General features: G+C 55.0%; 1 protein-coding gene across 4 annotated transcripts in view; it reads left to right on the forward strand.

Annotated features, from left to right (window-relative positions):
* The first annotated feature begins 2,923 nt into the window (after positions 1–2,923).
* The window catches only part of LOC105469770 (potassium voltage-gated channel subfamily Q member 1), a 402,068-nt gene continuing 384,060 nt past the window's right edge, over positions 2,924–20,931 (forward strand). For all 4 annotated transcript variants that reach the window (XM_011721289.2, XM_011721290.3, XM_011721292.3 and 1 more), the window contains exon 1: positions 2,924–3,324. In XM_011721289.2, coding sequence (XP_011719591.1) covers positions 2,939–3,324 — 386 coding nt within the window. In that variant the 5' untranslated portion in view covers positions 2,924–2,938. The remainder of the gene's footprint in view (positions 3,325–20,931) is intronic.

A 20,931-nucleotide genomic window follows, 5' to 3' on the forward strand; every position in this document is an offset into this window, starting at 1 on the left:
GAATGCATGGGCTTTTCAGCTATTTGATGTGTTTTAATCCATGACTCTTTTTGATGCTCAAATTGTCCCATTGTTGATCAGCCCATTCTCCAACTTGATAATGAACAGTAGTAGAATATACCTTTTTCCTAAGATAAAATAGCTGAGGAGTCTATGCTAACATAGTCCATTCAAATTTAAGGATTGGTTTGTACCTCTTTGATTTTTTAAATCTACATCTTTTTTATACTGAAAATCTTGGTTTCAAAGGAATTTAGCATCATTGTTTCTTTGATATATATATACATACACACACATATATAAATATAAATATATAAACATATATATACATATATACACACACACAAACAGTTCTTTGGGATCTTTTGGTTCTTTGAGTATTAGTAATCATATTGATCATGGCACTCCATCGTGTGGCTGTACCATGGCACATCTGAACCAATTGAAGGACAGTGTGATTGTCTCTAGACTTTTGCTAACATAAAAAATGCTGTGTTGACTATCATTATATATATGTACTTTTCTATTTTTCCTACATATCTTTGGGTTATTTCCTAGAAGTGGGGTTTCTGTATCAAATGATACATTTAGTAATATCACTAGGTCCCTTTCTACCAGTGACGAGGAGTGCACCTGCTGCCTCTCCCACAGAGTTGCCATCAAAGGTCTGGATTTTTGCCAATCTGATAAGCAACCAGTGGTATCAGAGTGTACTTTTAATTTGCATTTTTCTTGTTATAAATGAGGTTGAACATTTTTTCCTAAGTGCAAAGGTCATGAACCCCATTTCCTATGAACTGCTCATGTCTTCTGCTCCCTTTTCCATAGGACTGTCTGGCAGGTTCCTCACCTCAGTTTTGGATGTTCTTTATGTATTAGTGATATTAATCCTTTGTGATAGAAACTGCAAATACTTTTCCCATTTGGCCATTTGTCTCCTTTACTTTGCTAATGGTGCTTTTATTTTGATTTTTCTTATTTTATCTATTGCTTTTGGATTTCAAGTCATAGTTGGAAATGTTTTCCCAGTTCACAGGTTCTTGAGGAATTGACCTGTACATTCTTGTACAATTTGCATGGCTTCATCTCACCTTTTACACTTAAGCTTCTGATTCATTTGAGATTTATTCTTGTGTGTGATGAGATGGACCCAAGCTATCCTTTTTCTTTCTTTCTTTATGACTGTCCAGTTGTCCAAACACTGCCTATTCAAAGCTCACCTTCCTCCCGCTGAGGTGGGAGGGGAAGACAGAGACTCCATGCAGGCAGTACTTGCTGAATGCGTGCTGTGTGCCCTGCAGAGCTGACTGACTGCCCCCATCTTCTGGCCCGCTGCCCTTTTGTACAATATGCTTCCCAGGAAGGTATCCTCTCCTCTGCATCCCCTGCGTTATCATAGTGCCCAGCACAAGCTGGGAAGCTGGGACCCCACTCCATCCACTCTTGCTGCAAATACAGACTGTGCACCCAGGTGTCAAGGGCCTGGGCTGGACTCTCTCCATGATAAAAGAGCAGACTTTTGGCAGTGGGGTGGTGGATACGTCAAATTGGCCCAGGGTGCTCAGCGATGACCTGGAAGTGTCGCATGAGTTATGGGTCACCTGGCCGGGCTGAGAGTCACCGCTGAGCTTCACCTTCAGTTCTTGCCTCGAGTCTGTGTGCAACATCCTGATAAAAGCTGGTCTTTTCTGTTGGCTGCCCCCCACCACCACCCCAAGCCTGAGATGTGCTGAGACCCAAATGCCAGCAGCGGGCGGGAGGCAGTGCAGAGTCCTGTGAAAATCTTCAGATGTGACCAACCCACCCCCACCCAGGGGAATCCACAGGGCGCAGCGGCAGCGCGGTCCGGAGGGTAGAGAGGACAAGGCGCCCATTCTCCAAGACCCTAGGGTGGCGCAAGCGCCTCTCCCTTGACCTGCCCAGGCAGCCCCGCCCGTTATGCCCAGCAGTCGAGCCAGGTGCAGACCCAGGCTGTGCCGCCCCGCTCCCCAGCAGCACCCGCACAGCTCCCACTGGGGGGTACATCACAGTTCGTGGTTCCATCTCACCCTCCTGGTCCAAGGGCCCTGGTGGGAAGCGACCCGAGCGTATTCCCCGCCCACAGCTCGCGCGCCTGGGCACCCGGGGGCGCTCACAGTGATCGCGGGGCCAGCACACCCTCACCCAGTACATCCCTTTCCTCCCACCACCCCCAACTCCGGAGCGGCTCAGAGGGAGGGAAAATAGATGCCGGCACCCTACCCGGCCCCTCCTGCCCTGGCTGTGCAGTTCTTGGTGGTGGTATCGGCCTGGCCTTACCCCTTCCTCCCTGGCTCAGCTGGGGTCCTCCTCCGGGCCAGACAGAGCAGGCGGGCATCAGAAGTGGGGGCCAAGCAGGTGGGTGAGGGCAGGGCAGGTGCAAGCAGAGGAGATGCAGAAGGGGCGGGGCTAAGCAGGTGGGCGGGGAGAGTCGGAACCAAGCGGGGGGTAAATGCACATAGGGGCGGGGTCAAACAGGTGGGCGAGGAAGGGGCGGGGCCAAGCGGGGTAGTTGCAGACAGGAGCGGGGCTAAGCAGGTGGGCGGGGGCGGGGGTGGGGGCGTGGGCGGGGCGTGGGCGGAGGCGGGGACAGGCCAAGTCAGGGTTGAGGCGGAGGCAGGGCCAAGCCGGTCCTTGATGGAGAGGGCGGGCCAAGCCGGTGGGCGCGGGTAGGGACGAAATGAGCGCGCCGGGCTGGCGGGGGCGGGGCGTGCAGGCGGGGGCGGGGCCCGCCGCTCCATGAGACCGGTCCTCGGCCACTGCCTCCTCCGGCCCCGCCCCGAGCGCCCGGGCTGCGCCGGCAGCGGCCCCCCGCGGCGGGGCTGGCAGCAGTGGCTGCCCGCACTGTGCCTGGGCGCTCGCCTTCGCTGCAGCTCCGGGTGCCGCCTCCCGGGCCGGCCCGCCGCGGGCTCTCCTTGTTATGGCCGCGGCCTCCTCCCCGCCCAGGGCCGAGAGGAAGCGCTGGGGTTGGGGCCGCCTGCCAGGCGCTCGGCGGGGCAGCGCGGGCCTGGCCAAGAAGTGCCCCTTCTCGCTGGAGCTGGCGGAGGGCGGCCCGGCGGGCGGCGCGCTCTACGCGCCCATCGCGCCCGGCGCCCCAGGTCCCGCGCCCCCTGCGTCCCCGGCCGCGCCCGCAGCGCCCCCAGTTGCCTCCGACCTTGGCCCGCGGCCGCGGGTGAACCTAGATCCGCGCGTCTCCATCTACAGCACGCGCCGCCCGCTGTTGGCGCGCACCCACGTCCAGGGCCGCGTCTACAACTTCCTCGAGCGTCCCACCGGCTGGAAATGCTTCGTCTACCACTTCGCTGTGTGAGTATCGCCACCGGCGACGGCCGGCACGAAGGTGCTTCCTGAGAGCTTGTGTGGGGGAGCTCTGTCCCAGCGCCACCTGCCCCGTAGGGGCTGCGACCCTGGAGCAGAGGAGGGAAGAAGTGGGGAAACGCAGAAACACAAACTGCACTCCCCCTTGAAGTTCAGGGGCGCTGCTGTGTCTGGGGGTGCGCAGCTGCTCGCAGGCCCGGCATGGGGAGGGAGCCGGCTGGGGAGGGGACCACCTGGAGCCCAGAATTTGGCTCCACACCTCCGGGGAGGGTCGGTCCAGGTGTGATTCTTTCTGGGAAGAGAAGCCTGCTGGGGAGCGCACCTTTGGGTTCAGTAAGAGAACTCCTCAAGGTCGGCTGAGACTCGAGGCTCAGGAGCCCCCAAGAGAGAAGGCGCCTGATGTCCAGCTGGTGCCACATCTCAGACCTCTCTGAGGCCCAGTTGTACTCTGGGGCAGGGGGCTGTCCAGGAGAGGAAGGTGACTGTGGCAGTGCTCCCTGAGGGCTCAGCGTGCCATGGGGCGTCCCCACCGGCCTCATATTAACCGAACCAAGCTCATGAAAACCTGGCTTGATGCAGAGTGGAGAGGCACGTCTGCAGCTCTCACTCAGAGGCAGCTGTGCTCCCGCAGACGGTAGCGCTGGTAGCAGAGTCTCCTGGCCCTCCCTGTTACCAGGTGGTTCCAATTCCCGGTACAGCGTGCCTGAGCAGGGCTGGGCACTGGATTTCTCGGGGATGGGCCCGGGAAGTCACCTCCGGAAAGGTCCAGGCTGCTCTCCTCGGTGCCTGCCTGGGGCCCTCCCCCGCCGCCCCAGTGGCCCTACTTCCTGGCTGCCCAGCCAGCGGCCTTTTGGTGTGGTGCCAGCCTCTGGCCTGGGAGCCTCTACCCAGCCATCCCATGGCTGATGGCCGTGGGGCTCACCTGAGGGCTGAAGGGTGGTCTCCCTGAGCATCCTCAGGTGGAAGCATCTCCTCTGCCTTGGGCAGGCTCAGTAGAGAACTGGCTGGAGGGCATCCAGGGGCCTGTCCATGCCTGCTGGCAGCTGCCACCAGCAGGAGCCAGGCCCCAGCCAGCTTCAAGCATGGTCTCAGGTGAGAGGGTGGGGTAGAGGTCGCAGGGCTACTGCCTTCCTTGCTGAGAGGTGGCCTTCCGCATCAGGAAGGGGAAGTCTCAACCACCTCTATCCTCAAAGATGTGGTTGGGGTGTTATCTTGGAGACTTTTCCCCACCCCCGGCTCCCAAGCCCCTGTCTCCTGACATGTCAGCGGGTGCCTGGGCCACAGCCGCTGCTGGTCTGTGAGAGGAACTGGCTCTGCTCATGGCTGCAGCAGCGGGGGCTTGGCTTGGGGTTTGGGAGATGTTTGTGTGCAATGACCCAGGGGAACCCACCCAAGTCTGATGCCACTGTGCAAATGTCCAGCAGATGCCAGATTCACAGGTGCTGTGTGCTGTTGGCCACCTGCCTCCTGGACCCCGGACTCTCTGAGATGTCCAGGGGTGGGAAGACTCCCTCAGCCAGAGGCCAAGACAAAGCGCCTGCAGACCCCCTCAATTCTCACTTGTATTCAGGTTTGTGGACATGTGCCTCTGGGCTCACTGCAGCCACCCGTGCGGAGGAAGAGGAGGAAGAGGGCTCGCCGCGCCCCAGAGGAAGTCTCTGCTTGCACTTGTGTTTTCTTCCTGATTTGGATTGTTTAGGTCTCGGAAGTTTGCTCAGCAGAGTCTACCTTTACCCAGCCTCCGTAGAGCTGGCAAGGCAGCGGTGGCTTCTGGGGACAGGGGCAGGAGGGCTTCTGTGAGGGGGTGGCCAGGAAAGGGATGCTTCTGTGAAGTGGCCAGACCCGGGGCTGGTCCTTTCCAGCTCTGGGCCCTGTCCCTGTAAGATGTGTGCCTGGCCCTGGGAAGTTGTCATGAACAGCCCCTTCCCAGGTACCTCCATGCGGGGTGGGACTGGAGGTGGACCCTGGCTGGGCAGGACATGTGACTTGGTGGGGGCCTGGGAGATGCACTCCCACCCTCAGTGCTCTAGGAGGTTGGCAGGACCAGTCTCTCAAGGGGAGACCTGGTCATACAGCCAGGATGGCAGAGTAGCTGGAGGCTACCTACAGCCTCACAAAATCAGGTCCAGCCCTGTGCCAGTCCAGCCCTTGTGTTGCTGTAAGAAGTCTTGGCAATGGTGGCAGAGACAGGGCCCTGTCCTTAGGTGGATTGTGAAGTGAGAAGTATTGTGGTTTTTGACCTGAAGACGACAAGCCTGGCCTTGAAGAGCCAGGGGGGTTGAGGCAGGAGCCGGTGTTCCGCTGACCCTACAGGGCTAGGCAAACTCTCCTGTGTGTGGCTGGGGAAGCCAGTCAGGATATCCTGTCCCCTCCTTGGGGAACCCCCGCCCCCAGGAGAGCAGCTCTTCCTGTGTTCCCTTTGGCCTCCCTGGGCTGGCCGGGGTGGACATGGCGCTGGGCCACGACCCTTGCCCGCTTAGGCTTCCTACCCCCAATACCCCCAGTTATCTGTGGCTGCTTGCGCCCCCACTGGGGGCAGCTCCCATCTTAGCTGAGGGGATGGGGATCCATACAGCCCTGCTGCACCCAGAGGTCCTAGCTCTCTTGCTGTGAGCCTTCGTCGGGGGTGTGGACATCCAGCTGGCATCTATTGTGGTTGCTGAGACGCTTGGAGATCCTGGTTGTGGTCAAGGAGAGGGATTTGAGGGGGGACCTGGAGTGCATGGGGACAGCCCTCGTAGGCTCTCAAACCCAAGCGTGGCTCAGCAGCCGCTGTTCCCCCTTTCCACAGCCTTGCCTTTCCCTGTTTCCCAAGAACTTTCCAGGGGTGTTGGCAGAACCCTCACGGATGCATGTTAATCAACAATGGAGCCAGAGGCAGGTCCTGGAGGTGGATTGGGCCGATCTGGTTGCCTCCCCAAAAGACAAAGCCATGCAGAGGCCAGCTCTCAGGGTGTAGCACCCAACTTTGTGGACCTCAGTGCCCTCCTGTCTCCAGGCTCTGGCATTGGAGTCCGAGGCAGCTGCTGGGCAGTTGTTCTGTAGCTGGGCAGGGAGGCCAGAGGCTGAAGCAGGTGCTGCAGCTGGGCACAGAGGAGGACGGAGCTCTTTGGGCCATCAGGTCTCTTTCCATCTTCTTTAAGACCCCTCCACCCACTCCTCAGCCCTAGATTCCCAGTAAAACTGGGAATGCCTTTTGGGGCTTTTCCCAGTGCCACCTTCTGTGGGGCCTGAGTCTTTGGTCTCATCCTCTGGCTGTCTGGGATCACCTCACCTCCATTACAGACTCAGCCCAGTGTTTCTGGATCCACTCTTGCCAACATGCTGAGTGCCTAACTGTGGCTTCACTCTAGTTGGGGGGAACGCATCCCTTACCCCTGGCCATCAGCTGGGGAGGGGGTAGTCCAGGTGGCACAAGAGCCTGGAGTCTGGGAGAAAGGGCCTCCCCAGCCTGTGTGGGGACAGGGGGTCAGGAGCATGGTAGGGACTTGGGTCCTTGGAGGTGGCTCGGGCAGTGCCTGGTGGGTGTGGAGCAGGTGGCAGGGTTTTGTGTCTGCGCATGGCCCCATGGTTGGGCCGCCTTGGCCAGGGTCCAGGGCCTTCTGAGTCTGCGTCTTGTCCTCTGTGGCAGAGGCTACTGGTGCTGGCGCCCTCAGTGCAGGGTGCCTCAGTTGGAGGGAACATTCGTCTGTGCCTGGCACTGAAGCCACAGCTCCCTGTGGGCATGGTACTCGCAGCTTGAGCCTACAACCCTGGGGTGCTGGAGGCAGGGGGGTCCCTTTTGACTTGGCAGTTGCGAGGTCCTGGAACCTTTGCACATAATGTGCTGGCTGCGATGTGTCGCGGGGCCAGGTCTGAGGGAGGGGCTTTGCAGGGACACTCCTGGGTGCCGATGGGATGAAATTCCGCTGGGTGTGAGGGCCTGGGGTGCAGTTGGGCCGTCCAGTGCGAGGTCAGGTGGTTGGAGCCAGGGAGCTGGCATGTCAGCTGCTGCTATGAGTTCTGCCACGTGCCGTCCTGGCATGTGGCACGTCCTGCAGAGGACAGGAAGGGTGAGCAGCTCCGAACCCACCCTATGTGTGCTCCAGAGCTGGAAACAGGCTGTGTGGAGCTGAGCACCTTTGGGGGCAGCTGAGATGGGCAGGAGCACCGTGCCCACCGCGGGTATCAGAGTGACAGGGATTGGCAGGCAATTCCACTCGGGTGGCTGATGCCGCTGTTTTTAAAGGCGTTGGGTGCCGAGAATTCTGCTCCTGCTGCCGGGCTGGTTTCAAGTCTGCTCCTTCTACGCTCGACGCCCTTGCCAGGGTGATCCAGAGTTGCTCAGATGAGCAAGCATCCTCGAGTCCCAGGGGTGCTGTTAACAGGGCTGTTGACTGACGCAGCAGGTCCAGGGAGCTCATGCCTTCCAGCGATGGGAATGCCACCGGTCCCTGTAGCCAAGGTGCAGACACACGCGTCTTGGTCCTGAGCCCCTGCTCGGCCCTGGGCAGGGCCCCCAGTCCCTTGCATTCCACCTGCCTTGTCTGGGAGGTGGACGAGCCCTCCCTAGCCCTGACATTCCAAACTGGCTTTTGACCCCTGCGATATGTCACTGTGATTCAAGACTCTGTCCACGGGCAAGAACAACAAGGCTGGGACAATCTGATCTCAGGCACCTGTGGGAGGAGACAGGTCCCAAGGCCGGTGATGTCGGGAGAACATTTTAGGCCTAGGAGGAGCTGAGAGAGCAGACGCTCAAGGCGAGATGCTGGTGTGTGGCCAGTGTGTCAGGAGAGCATGGTGTTGGCCTGGGGAGATGCCGCAGAGAAGCTTCCAGAAGCCCAACATCTGCTGCTGGGGGGGAGAATGAGGCAATGAATGTCACCATCCTGGGCCACTTTGACCCAGACCCCAAGGATTTGGTTACAGAGAGGAGGGCGGCAGGGTCTGGCTTCACGCTCAGGAGGTGCCTTGGGGCTGGCCAGTATGGGATTGCTGTCACCACGGGTCACTGCAGCCCCTGGGTGCTCCTACACCATGCTCTGCTTGTGCCTGGGGTCCCTGCAGGCACATCGGTGAGAACGTCCTGGCCTCCACACCCCTTCCTGGTGGGTGGCTGTCTCTTTCCAGCACCTCCTCGGAGCGCCATGAGAAACCCCAGACCTCATGGATGCAAAATTATGGTGGTTGATGAAGGGAGGTGGCTGGTGTCTGTGGTACCGGCTGGGTGACCACAGGGATGCCGCGTGACCCTAGTCCAGGGGGCCGGTTTTACATGAGGCATCTGACCATGTGATGGGGTGTGGCTTCCGCTGCCCGGCCCAGCCCCCTTCTGGGAGCCGCACGTGGGTGGGTGCTGGCTGGGCAGGGTCTTCTCTCTGGGGAGCAGGCCCTGGCTGGGGGTGGGGAAGATCCATGATGGGACCCAGGTGTCTTCCCACTTCTCAACCATCTCCTGGGAAGTTCTAATATTTGATTCAGGGTGTGGGGTCTGTCTGAGCAGGCGTGGTGCTTCCAGAAGGATCCAGGTTAAGGGTGGTGTGTCCAAGGGGGTGCCTGAGCCCTTCTGCAGAAACACCATTCCCCACAGAGCAGCAGTCCTCAACCTTTTTAGTATAAGAGACCTGTTTTATGGAAGAAAGATTTTTCCACCGGGACAGTGGTGATCTTGGGATGAAACGGCTCCATCTCAGATCATCAGGTATTAGATTCTCATAAGAAGCACGCAACCTAGATCCCTGGCATGCGCAGTTCACAATACGGTTTGTGATCCTGTGAGAATCTAATGCCAGGGCTGATCCAACAGGAGGCAGAGCTCAGGTGGTCATGCTCATTCACCTGACACTCACTCACTGCCGTACATCCTGCTCCCTAACAGGCCACGGACCCGGGGTTGGGGAACCTTGTCTTAGAGGATTGAGGCTCGGGGCCGTGGGATCGGCACTGTCGTTGCCCTTGGAGGGCTCTGAGCACCGGAAGGACCTGACTGTGGTCCCAGGCACTGTGTGGGATGGACCAGCAGAAAGGATCCCAGGTGGGTGGTGGCTCCGTCATCGGCACGGGACTGTCGGGATGAGCCGCCTGGAGTCTGTTGGCATCTTCCTGGCCATCTCTGGCAGGAACTTCTCTTGATTGAAGAGCCGGGCTGGGGAGCTGACCCCAGGACATGCCCCTGCCCACTCTGGGACCTGGGACCTGGGGCCTGGGGCCTGGGCTCTGCTCCCCATTTCGCTCATCCACGCACAGACGGGGGCATTTGGGTTGCCTTACAGATGAGACAGCCAGGCCTGGCCACTTTGCTCATGCCACACCCAGGAAACCCTTAGCATGCCCAGAAGTCCTTAGGATGCTGTGGTCTCGAGTGAGGTGACGCACTATTCCTGGCCCCCACTCCCACCTAGCACTTGCCACGAGGAAGCACCCTGAGGACTGTCCCCTTTGAGAGGCGGCTCCCAAAGCCTTGCTCTGTGCCTGCGTCCTGGTAGCGGGTGAACTCTGGCCGCCCTTACCCAGAGGGTGCAGGTTCCCTGGGGGTGGTTGCTCTTGGCTTCCCCTCCATATCTGCTAAGGTGCACGCCTTTCTCTGCTGCCTTACACTCTGGGGCACACTGAAAGGGTGCTCTGAGTAGCTCTCCCCAGCTCCTGGCTGAACTTGCTCCAGGCAGAGACTTGAAGAGATTCAGAAAGCAGGAACCACAGGCAGAGCAGCTGGACAGGGACCCCCACCCCTGCACTCCCTTCAGCCCTGGAACGCTCCTCTGCATGGAGACAGCCCAGCTGCACTGGGACCCCTCACCCCACCCTGGGGCCAGGGGCTGCCTCCTTGACTTCCACTCAGAACAGCCTGGGCAGCTCAGAGGAGGGAGCAGAAGGATCTCTGACTGAGAGGGGCAGACCCCTCCCAGAGGCAGCCCCACAGAGGGGAGCAGCTGGAGACAGGGGGCGGGAACCTCCTCTGGCTGTGTCTGAGCAGCCCCAGGAGCCATGCGCTTCAAGCGTTTGATCTTGGCGGGCCCTGGGCTTGGCATTCTATTCCATGACGTCTCCAGCTGTTCTCTTGTGAAGAGTCACGTCTGTGCTCTTGGCTAGGATGGCTCAAATATTATAAAACATACAGCTTTGCTAATTAAAACAGCATGACACTGCCTTATAGGCAGGCAGATCACCAATGGAACAGCTTTTCAAAACCACATGTAACTCCATTGTATATGAATTTTAGTGAAAGACAGAGGCAGCATCTCCAACCAGTGGGGAACAGATGGGCAGCTTCATGCGTGCTGCGGTGTGGGTGGGTGGCCACGTGGAAAGTGATCAGACTGTACCCACTTGTCACATCACACACCAGGGTAGACTTCCAGGGGGGCAGAAAACCACTTGGGTACCAAAAGAAAGCGCCTGGAATTCTTTCACCTGAGAGTGAAGAAACTTTTCTGTGACTTGAAAGCTAGATGCGTGGAGGAGGAGATTTATGTGTTTGACCACATAAGAAAGAAGCGACCTTGGCCGGGCATGGTGTCTCACGCCTGTAATCCTAGCACTTGGGGAGGCCGAGGCGGGCGGATCACCTTAGGTCAGGAGTTCAAGACCAGCCTGACCAACGTGGTGAAACCTGTCTCTGCTAAAAATACAAAATTAGCTGGGTGTGGTGGCACATGCCTGTAATCCCAGCTACTTGGGAGGCTGAGGCAGGAGAATCGCTTGAACCTGGGAGGCGGAGGTTGTGGTGGGCCGAGATTGCGTCATTGCATTCTAGCCTGGGTAACAAGAGCAAAACTCCATCTCGGGGGGAAGGAAAAAAAAAAAAAAGCAAACTTAACGGGAAACAGCCAATGCCAGGCTGGGGGAATGTGCTGTTTGATGAAGGGTTAATCTCTTTACTATAGAAAGAGTTTCTGAAAACAGAAGAAAACCCACAGCCAGCAGGAGATATGAACACCACTCACAGTTCAGCAACCCACAGGGGGCCCTTGAACGTGTGAGAAGGTGCCACCTACACTCCTGGCGAGAGGGGTGCCGAGGAAATGTCACTGAGGTCCCGTCGGGCTGGCAGAAATCCTTTGGCATTTGCTAGCAGGCATGCAAGAGGGTAGACTCTGTGAGGAGGGGATTTGGCAACATCTAGCAAAACTGTCTGCACTGACCTCTGACCCAGCAATCCCCCACCCCGGAACCTACCTGAAGGCACCGGCAAAGGCAGGAAAAGCCACGTGTGAAGGGCTGCTTGCGAAAGTACTGTTTGGAAAACTGCAAATGCCCATTGTAGGAGACTGGTTGAATCAGAGATGTGTGGAATATTATGCAGCTGTAAAAAAGGAATGCGTAGATCTCTCTTATTATGGAGTGATTATCAGGATTTATTTATTTTTTTAGACAGGATCTTGCTGTGTTGGCCAGGGCGGTCTTGAACTCTTGGCCTCAAGCAATCCTCCCACCTCAGCCTCCCAAAGTGCTGAGATTACAGGTATAAGCCACCACACCCAGCATATCAGGATACTTTTTAAGTGAAAAAGCACAGTGAATAAAAATATAGCAGCTATTCTTCGTCTGATAAAGGGGAAGATGCAAGTCTAGATGTATATTAAAAACAAAAGCAATGGAAGCCTCCAAATCTTAAAAGTTTACCTCAAAAGGAGGGGGGTATGGAATCAAGATGTCTTTGAACGTACCTTGTTTTATGGATTTCACTTTGGAGCCATGTAAATAGTTTGCATAATTTTTAAAAAGCTGTTCCTAATTGCTTAGTGAAAAATCCCTAAGTAAATCTTAACCGGAAAAAACAGTCCCTCAAAACTGAAATGAAACAAATGAGCCTAAAAATGTGTGCTGAGTTAGTGGCTTAACCACCCAGAAGGACTGATTTCAGGTGACATATTTCTAGCGGGTTACTGCTGAAGGCAAATAGAGCTGCCTGCAGTGACCACATCATTGTTGTGATACTATTTGTTTTATTATTCTAAGAGTGCTGCAGGGGAATTGCAGGTTAAGATAAGTAATTGTGTTGGTGTCACCAAGAATGGAGGTTTTACAAAATATGATTCACATAGAAACAGAATTAAAAACAACCGTATGATCATCTCAATAGATGTAGAAAAAAGTTTTTGATAAAATGCATCATCCCTTCATTTAAAAATCCTCAACAAAAATAGGCATCAAAGGAACATATCTCAAAATAATGAGAGCCATCTATGACAAACCCATGGTAAATATGATACTGAATGGGTAGAAGCTAGACGCATTCCCCTTTAAGAATAGGAACAAGACAAGGATGCCCACTTTCACCACTCCTATTCGAAATAATACTGGAGGTCCTAGCCAGAAAAATCAGGCAAGAGAAGGAAAAGGGGATCCAAATAGGAAAATAGGACCTCAAACCATCTCCCTTCACCGATGATGGTAAGATTCTATACCTAGAAAACCCTAAAGAGTCTGCCAAAAGACTCCTGGAACTGTAAGTGAAGTCTCAGGATACAAAATCCATGTGCAAAAATACGCATTCTTTTTTTTTTTTTTTTTGAAACGGAGTCTCATTTTGTCACCCAGGCCGAGTGCAGTGGCGCAATCTCAGCTCACTGCAAGCTCCGCCTCCCGGGTTCACACCATTCTCCTGCTTCAGCCTCTTGCATAGCTGGGACTACAGGTGCCTGCCACCATGCCCAGCTAATTTTTTGTATTTTTTAGTAGAGAAGGGGTTTCACTGTGTTAGCCAGAATGGTCTCAATCTCCTGACCTCGTGATCCACTTGCCTCGGCCTCCCAAAGTGCTGGGATTACAGGCATGAGCCACCGCGCCCAGTCAATCAGCAGCATTCTTATACACCAATGACGTTCAAGCTGAGAGCCAAATCAAGAATGCAATTCCATTTATAATAGACACAAAAAGATTAAAATACCCAGGAATACATCTAACCAAGGAGGTGAAAGATCTCTACACAAGAGTTACAAAACACTGCTGAAAGGAATCATAGATGACAGAAATGGAAAAACATTCCATGCTGATGGGTTGGAAGAATCAATATTGTTAAAATGGCCATATGGCCCAAAGCAATCTACAGATTCAATGCTATTCCTATCAAACTACCAATGTCATTTTTCGTAGAATTAGAAAAAACTATTCTAACATTCATGTAGAACCAAAAAGGCCAAATAGCAAAAAAGAAACTAAGCCAGAGGCATCACGTTACCTGACTTCAAACTATACTTCAAGGCTACAGTAACCAAAGCAGCATGGTATTGGTACAAAAACAGACACACAGACCAATGGAACAGAATAGAGAACTCAGAAATAAAGCCACACACCTACAGCCATCTGATCTTCAATAAAATCAACAAAAATATGCCATGGGGAAAAGGTTCATATTCAATAAATGGCTCAGGGATAACTGGCTCCCTGTATGCATAGGAATGAAGTCAGATTCCTATCTATCACCATACACAAAAATTAAAAACAGATTAGACGTGGCCAGGCACGGTGGCTCATGCCTGTAATCCCAGTACTTTGGCAGGCCAAGGTGGGTGGATCATGGGGTCAGGAGTTTGAGACCAGCTTGGCCAAGATGGGGAAACCTTGTCTCTACTAAAAATACAAAAATTAGCTGGGTGTGATGGTAAGTCCCTGTAGTCCCAGCTACTTGGGAGGCTGAGGCAGGAGATTGCACCACTGTAATCCAGCCTGGGTGACAAGAGCGAAACTCTATCTCAAAATAATAATAATAGTAATAATAAAGATTAGATATAAACATTAGACTACAAACTGAAAAAATCGTGGAAGAAAACCTAATACCCTTTTCAATATTGGCCTTGGCAAATAATATATAGCTAAGTCCTCGAAAGCAATTGCAACAAAACTAAAAATTCACAAGCAGGACCTAATTAAAGAGCTTCTGCACAGCAAGAAGACTGTCAAGGGAATAAACAGACAACCTACAGAACGGGAGAAAATATTCGCAAACTTTGAACTGACAAAGGCCTATCTGGCGTCTACAAGGAATTAACAAATCAACAAGCAAAGAAACAACCCCATTAAAAAGTGGGCAATGGCTGGGCACGGTCTCAGCACTTTGGGAGGCCAAGGTGGGCGGATCACGAGGTCAGGAGATCGAGACCATCCTGGCTAACGTGGTGAAACCCCGTCTCTACTAAAAAAAATACAAAAAAATTAGCTGGGTGTGGTGGCGGGCACCTGTAGTCCCAGCTACTTGGGAGGCTGAGGCAGGAGAATAGCGTGAACCCGGGAGGCGGAGCTTGCAGTGAGCCGAGATTGCGTCACTGCACTCCAGCCTGGGTGACAGAGCAAGACTCCGTCTCAAAAAAAAAAAAAAAAAAAGTGGGCAAAAGATATGGTAGACATTTCTTAAAAAGAAGACATACAAGCAGTCAAACACCTGAAAAAATGCTCATCACGGATCATCAGAGAAATGCAAATCAAGGTCAGAGTGAGATACCGTCTCACGCCAGTCAGAATGGCCTTTGTTTAAAAAGTCTAAAAACAACAGATGCTGGAGAGACAGCAGAGAAAGGGGAACACTTACATCCTGTTGATGGGAATGTAAATAAGTCCAGCCACCATGGAAAGCAGTTTGGAGATACCCCAGAGAACCAAGAGTTGAACTACCGTTCGATCCAGCAGTCTCATGTGCTGAATTTATACCCTAAGAAAAATTAGTCGTTCTACCAAAAAGACATATGCACCTGTACGTTCATGGCGAAAGACATAGAATCAACCCTGGTGCCTGTCAATGGTAGATCGAATAAAGAAAATGTGGTATAGATACACCATGGAATACTATGCAGACATGAAAATCATGTCCTTGCAGCAACATGGATGCAGCTGGAGGTCATTATCCTAAGGGAATTAATGCAAATTCCCTTTACTGCATGGTCCACTGAAAACCAAATACTGCATGGTCTCACTGATTATAAGTGAGGGCTAAACATCGAATACATGTGGACATAAAGATGAGAACAAGAGACACTGGGAAATACAAGAGTGGGGAGGGAGGAAGGGGAGCAAGGTTTGAAAAGTTACCTGTGGGTGCTGTGCTCACTACATGGGAGGCAGGATCCGTTTATACTCTAAACCTCAACATTATGCAATATACCTTTGTAACAAACCTGCACTTGTACCTCCTGAACCTGTTAAAAAAGTTGAAAAAAAATAGTGGACACTTTTGGCATGGGAGAAAAAACAAAAAAAAACCAGATGTAAGTTAGAAGAGGTTAAGCAAAAATCCTCCATCCCTACATTTGAATGAGGACTACCAGTATGCATCCATGATGACATTTACTTAAATATCTGTTTACTGGAAAGGCCCAGGACCAAGGACCACTCAGTAGCTAAGAGCATCTCTAGACCCCAGACTGTGGCCTCTAGGTACCATTTCCCCCTGAAAGAAACCAGGGCCCCTGGCGGGTTCCAGGTTGTGGCGGGAGATGTGCAAGCTAAGCCTGGAGTATTCATCACAGCAGAAGGCAGGGAAGTTATCAAAGGCCCTCTAGGGCCATGTCAGTGGGACTTGAAGGTGTCCCTGTCTTCCCCCTTCTCCCCAGGCTGAAGATGCAGTGGGTAAGCCTCACTGAAAATAACAGAGGAAGTGGATGAGCTGCATCGATGGGGTTCAGATCCCAAGTTCATCCTGATACTAAGGGGCAAAACCAGCGGACTTTGATTTGCATTTCTCTGATGATCTGTGGAGGTCGACAGGGAGACCACTCATGATGTTGAATCCTGGCAGGGTAAATGGAGAGAATCTGACACGTGTCCCTGCCGTGATTCCCCTGTGAACTGTAACTTGGGGAAACCCAGCAGCTCATGAGGTTGCCTCTTTCTTCAAGACTCCCGCAGATGCCTGAAGCAGCAGTGCTGCTAAAGTCCTGCCAGACTCCAGCTCCTGGTGAGGTCAGGGATTCCACATGGAGCGTCACAGCTGCCAACCTCTCCAAAGCAGCGAAGGCCTTTGGATGGGGCACAGAAAGTGCTCCCATCCACAATGCTTCCTTGCCTGGATGGACGGATGGATGGATGGATGGGTGGATGGATGGATGGATAGATCGATCTCACCAAACCTCGTGCTCTAAGTACAAGTTTACTGGAAATACTCGGGCCAGAGGAACACGCTGAATGACACTACAGGAGGCCGCTTGCGAAATCCCAGTGGTGGGGGATGCTCCATAGGACACATGACCTGATTTCCTCAGTAAGTCAATGACCAAGAAATAATGGGAAGGCAAGGAGGAAAGAACCACCTATTCACCAGTTGTGACATTGGCCTTAGTTAGGTCCTCACTAAATAAATGGCAACAAATATTGTATTAAATTACTTCTGGTTTGCTGACATGTTCCATTTGTGCCCATGCCCCACCTGCCAGGGTGCGTTTCTGATCCACGTGCCCATTTGGGAGGGTTTGGGGCTGTTGGGATGCTTTTGTGAGTGGCTTCCTTCCTTCCCAAGCACAGGGGCTTAATGGCGCTCTGAAGCAGACAGACCACAGTCTGCACCCAGCTCCCAGCTGGCCATGTTACCTCAACCGTAAAACGAGGAGAGGCAGACTTCTCCGGGACGCGGTGGTGGGGACACTGGTCTGTCTCCTCTGGATGCCCCGTGGTGCCTGGTGGTGTGAGGTTAGGATGTGGGGTGTGGTGTCCAGGGGCTGTGTGGCCTGCCTGGAGCTGGGCAGAGACAAAGCACGTATGTGACACTCCCTGACTTTAGGCCATAACAGGGGCGGGGGAGCGGTGGGGCAATCAGGGTTCCTGGAGGAGAACCCCATGTAGTTCCTCATTGCAGGGCTTAGTGGGAACAGGTGAAGGCTTACCTGTCTCAGGTAATGAGGAGCTGTGGGAGCCTGAGACAGTCTGGTTCCTTTAAGGGTATGTAGGGGTCACTGCCAGTCTGTAGCTCCCTCCGTGCAGGGCAGACTGTGGCACTGTGGTGACTGGCAGTACTGACTTCCTCTAAGCCAACCAGGCAGGGACCAGTCAGCTTGTTCTTCTGTCCACAGTGGAGGGCAGCCCTGGGGGTGAACAGCTGACCGTGAGGGCGTGGTCGCTCCCCCCAGACCACCCTGGAGGCCCCCTCAGCCCTCCTGCCTACAAAGAGTTCCCCCTATGTGGCGAGAGGCCTGGGCCTCAGAGGTAGATGATTGGAGTCTGTGAAATCAGGGCAGGGGTTCACTTCTGCTTAAAACCCACTCTCCTTCCCTGCGGAGACACCTGCGGCCAAAACCCGCGGCTGGGTCAGAGGACTGGTTTAGTAAGAATTGCTTTTTTTTTATTTTATTTTATTTTATGTGGTTACCTGCTAGCCAGAAAAGGTGTGTGGTTTTGCAGTCTTTCAGACAAATGAATAGCAGTTGACGTGAACAACTGTTTCTCCTCTAGGCTCCAGAGCCCCAGCCCTGTGCAGATGTGGAAGCTCAGTTCCTCCAAAACCCAGACGGGCCTCGGTGTCCTGACTGCCACCCCCAGGGCGCCCCTCACTCAAGTCCTTGCTCGTAGCGCCCGTGGGCAGCAGAGGTCTCCGGAGACGCAATAGGGCCCAGACCCCTACCAGCCTGTGGCCCAGCTGGGGGCAGGACTCCGGGGCAGGGCGAGTCCCTGAGTGACCTGATTCTCTGTAGGCAGGCTGGGCAGGGTGGCTGCAGGTCAGTGGAGCCTTTGCTGCTGGCCTGTATTTCTCTGGCTGGACAGATACTGTGCTCATATCCCTGGTCTTTCAGGGGGCTCTGTGGCTGGTGGAGGGCAGCAGTGCCCCAAGGGAGGAGCAGGTGCCCAAGCCCCTAGGCGGCCCTGTGGGTACAGGTACTTGTCTACTCCGTGCATCAGTCCTGCTTCCCAACTCAAGGCTCTGGCCTCCACAGGCCGCCTTCCTTCCTCCCTCCCTTTTTTCCTGTGGCTCTGAGGCCTACTGGAGAAAGGCTGTGTCCATGTGTCTGGAAGGGCTCTCAGGTACAGGGACTGTCAGCCCAGCTATAAGGGGACCTTGGACCATAAGTTTGCATGGGCCCCTTTGCCAAAGCCCTGTGCCCACTGCCGGGGAATGCTGGGGACTCGCTCTGGTGGGGTGGTGGGGCTGGGTGGGAGCAGCTCCCCATCCAGGTGGCTGTGGCCGGGGCTGTCTCTGGATGCTCCGAGGCCCTTATGAGAGGGAGGTAGGTGTGTCTCCACAGTGGGGGACCAGATCTCTCTGGTGCCAAAGACTGCTTCAAGCCTTTGGAGGAGCACTTCGCCCCAGGCTGGGGTGTGACTGCTTCTGGTTTAGCGTCGCTGCCTGTGCAGGTGGCCCTCTTGTCAGTCTTGTCTGCTGCCTGGGGGTGTGGCCTCTTGTGGAGGGCCCGTGTTCTGGGTGGTACCGCTACAGGACCTGGGCTTCCAGGGGTGTCCGGGAGTCAGATGGGCCTCCCTCTCCTGGCCTCCACTGGGTGCAGCGGTGGCGATCTGTGAGCCAGTGGCCGTGGCTGGGGGCAGCCTGGAGTGGGTGAGAGGCCTTGGGCAGCCACCTTGCGTCTCTGAGTTTGTCCTCATGTGTCAGGTGTGATTAAGTGTGTGGGACTCAGTCTGTGTGTGCAGGGCTGTTTGAAGGCCTGCAGGGCTGTCTGATGCCCCCCATCTCTTCCGCCTCAGAGGGCATGGCATCTCAGGCTGCCTCGCAGCAGATTTGCGGGCTGGTTGCTGTCGTTCCTGAAATAGCCTCTGAAGCTCTGTCCGGGAAGGGAACCTTGAGTGTGGAGGAGATAAGGCCGCTGACTGGGTAAGCTGGCCAGGGGCGGGGGGTGGCCCCTCTTCCCTTCCTCCCCTCCAGCTTCCATGGCCTGGCGCTGTGAGAGTCCCAGGAAGGCCCTGTCTTTGCGCCTGCACACATGTGTGTCTGGAGTGCGGGAGGGCGCTGGTGCTGGGCCTAGATTTACTCAGCCCAGATCATGGCTGCTTTTATTTACGTGGCCCCTGCTCTCACCCACAACTCCAGGCTTCTGGCTCTCAGGAATTTGAGGCCTGTGGCCGCTGTGGACCCTGGGAAACAGCCTGTGCTGCCTGAGACAGTGCGGGGCCTGGCATGGAATAGGTACCCTGGGGGTGGACAGGTAGGCAGAGGGAGAGATGGGCAGGTGGATGGGGGGATGGATTGTGGTGAGTTATGGGTGGCAGGTAGATGGGTGGACAGCTGGATAGATCAAGTAGTGGGTAGGTGGAGAGAGAAAGGGGTAGGTGGACGGAGGGATGGGCAGGGAGAGAAATGGATGGAGCATGCTGGTTCCAGCACCCATTGGGTGCAGCTGTCTGCCGTTTTCTCTCCTGGGGGAAGGTCTGGAGAGGGCCTCTCCATGCGTGTGGTCTCGGCCAGCCTAGCCCCAGTACACTTGGGATGCATTGCTGCTCCTTCCGCCATCCCAGCAGCTGTCCAGGGATGAGACCCAGCCCCACTGTGTCTTTCTGGGATTCACAAGTGACTCCGAGCCCTTCCCTGGGCTGAGGGGCGTCGCTGTGGGTGTATATCACGGAGAGCCCCTGGGAGCCTGGCTGGAGCCTTCTGGTGGTTTGGGTTCCAGATCGGTGGGTGCTGGGTGGGTCTTCATGGCTCTTCCTGGGGCTGCCAGGCCTGCAAGGTAGACAGGACTCTGCACTCAAGTGTGGCTGTGGATGAGGGCAGCGTGGCCATCAGAGGCAGTGTCTAGGGCCGCCCCATCTCCCCCTCTATCTCTCTCTGACTTGCCTCCTCTCTCTGACGGGCCTGCTCCTGAGCCTGACACCTGCCTGGGGGCTCCCAGTGAAGGTTGCTGGTTTCTAGAATGCACCATCTCTTCCTGGCATGACGGGAACCACCTGTGATGTTGCCACCACCTGACTGTAAGTTGTCATGATCCCCCCATGTGCCCCCTGTAAGACCCCCAACTGTTACTGAGTGGCAGGGACGTGCTCCCACACCCCCATGTGCCATCCTGCAGGCAATTTCTGCTGACCTCTGTGTGCCCTGGGGCCTGCTCTCCTAGTAGGGGGTGACCCTGTCTGTGACTTAGACGGCTTAGAGTGCTAGGACTGAGGTGAGGGGCCAGTGGAGTGAAGGGGAGCGTGGGCACTGCTGGCAAGAACCACAGGCAAAGGGTGCTGGGGGCAGGGAAGGCCTGGAGTTTTGAGGAGCAGAAAGGAGACCCTCCCTGGACTGGTGAGTCAGGGCCCAGCCCAGAGTGACAGGGACCGAACCTGGGTCCATGTGCCGTGCCCAGTCTGGGGTTCAGGTTTCTTCCCAGTGAGCCGAGCGGACAGGGAGGGTCTTGGGTGAGGGCTGCAGGCTCTTGGTGGAAGAGTCTCGGGTGAGGCCCCTGAGCTGGTAGGTGGGGCAGCAGCGGCAGGGGGCCCAGGGAAGTGGGGCCAGTCGGGGGTCCTCAGGGGTCTTTCAGGGATATATCTGCTGTCAGGGTGTGGGGAGTCGGGGGCGGGGTGGATCCTGGGTTGTGCTTGGTTAGAGTGGGGAACCGGACTCCCTGTCCCTGGCGCAGCCTCTGCCGGCTGTGACCTTGGGGGACCACTGACCTTACTGTGTGCCTGGTGAGCCTAATCCCTACCTGCCAGTGGGTGAAACAGTAGGCAGGAATACAGAAGGCCTTTCAGAAGTTCTCGCTG

The sequence above is a fragment of the Macaca nemestrina genome, chromosome 12 (assembly GCF_043159975.1).
Source record: "Macaca nemestrina isolate mMacNem1 chromosome 12, mMacNem.hap1, whole genome shotgun sequence".
In the NCBI taxonomy this organism is placed as follows: domain Eukaryota; kingdom Metazoa; phylum Chordata; class Mammalia; order Primates; family Cercopithecidae; genus Macaca; species Macaca nemestrina.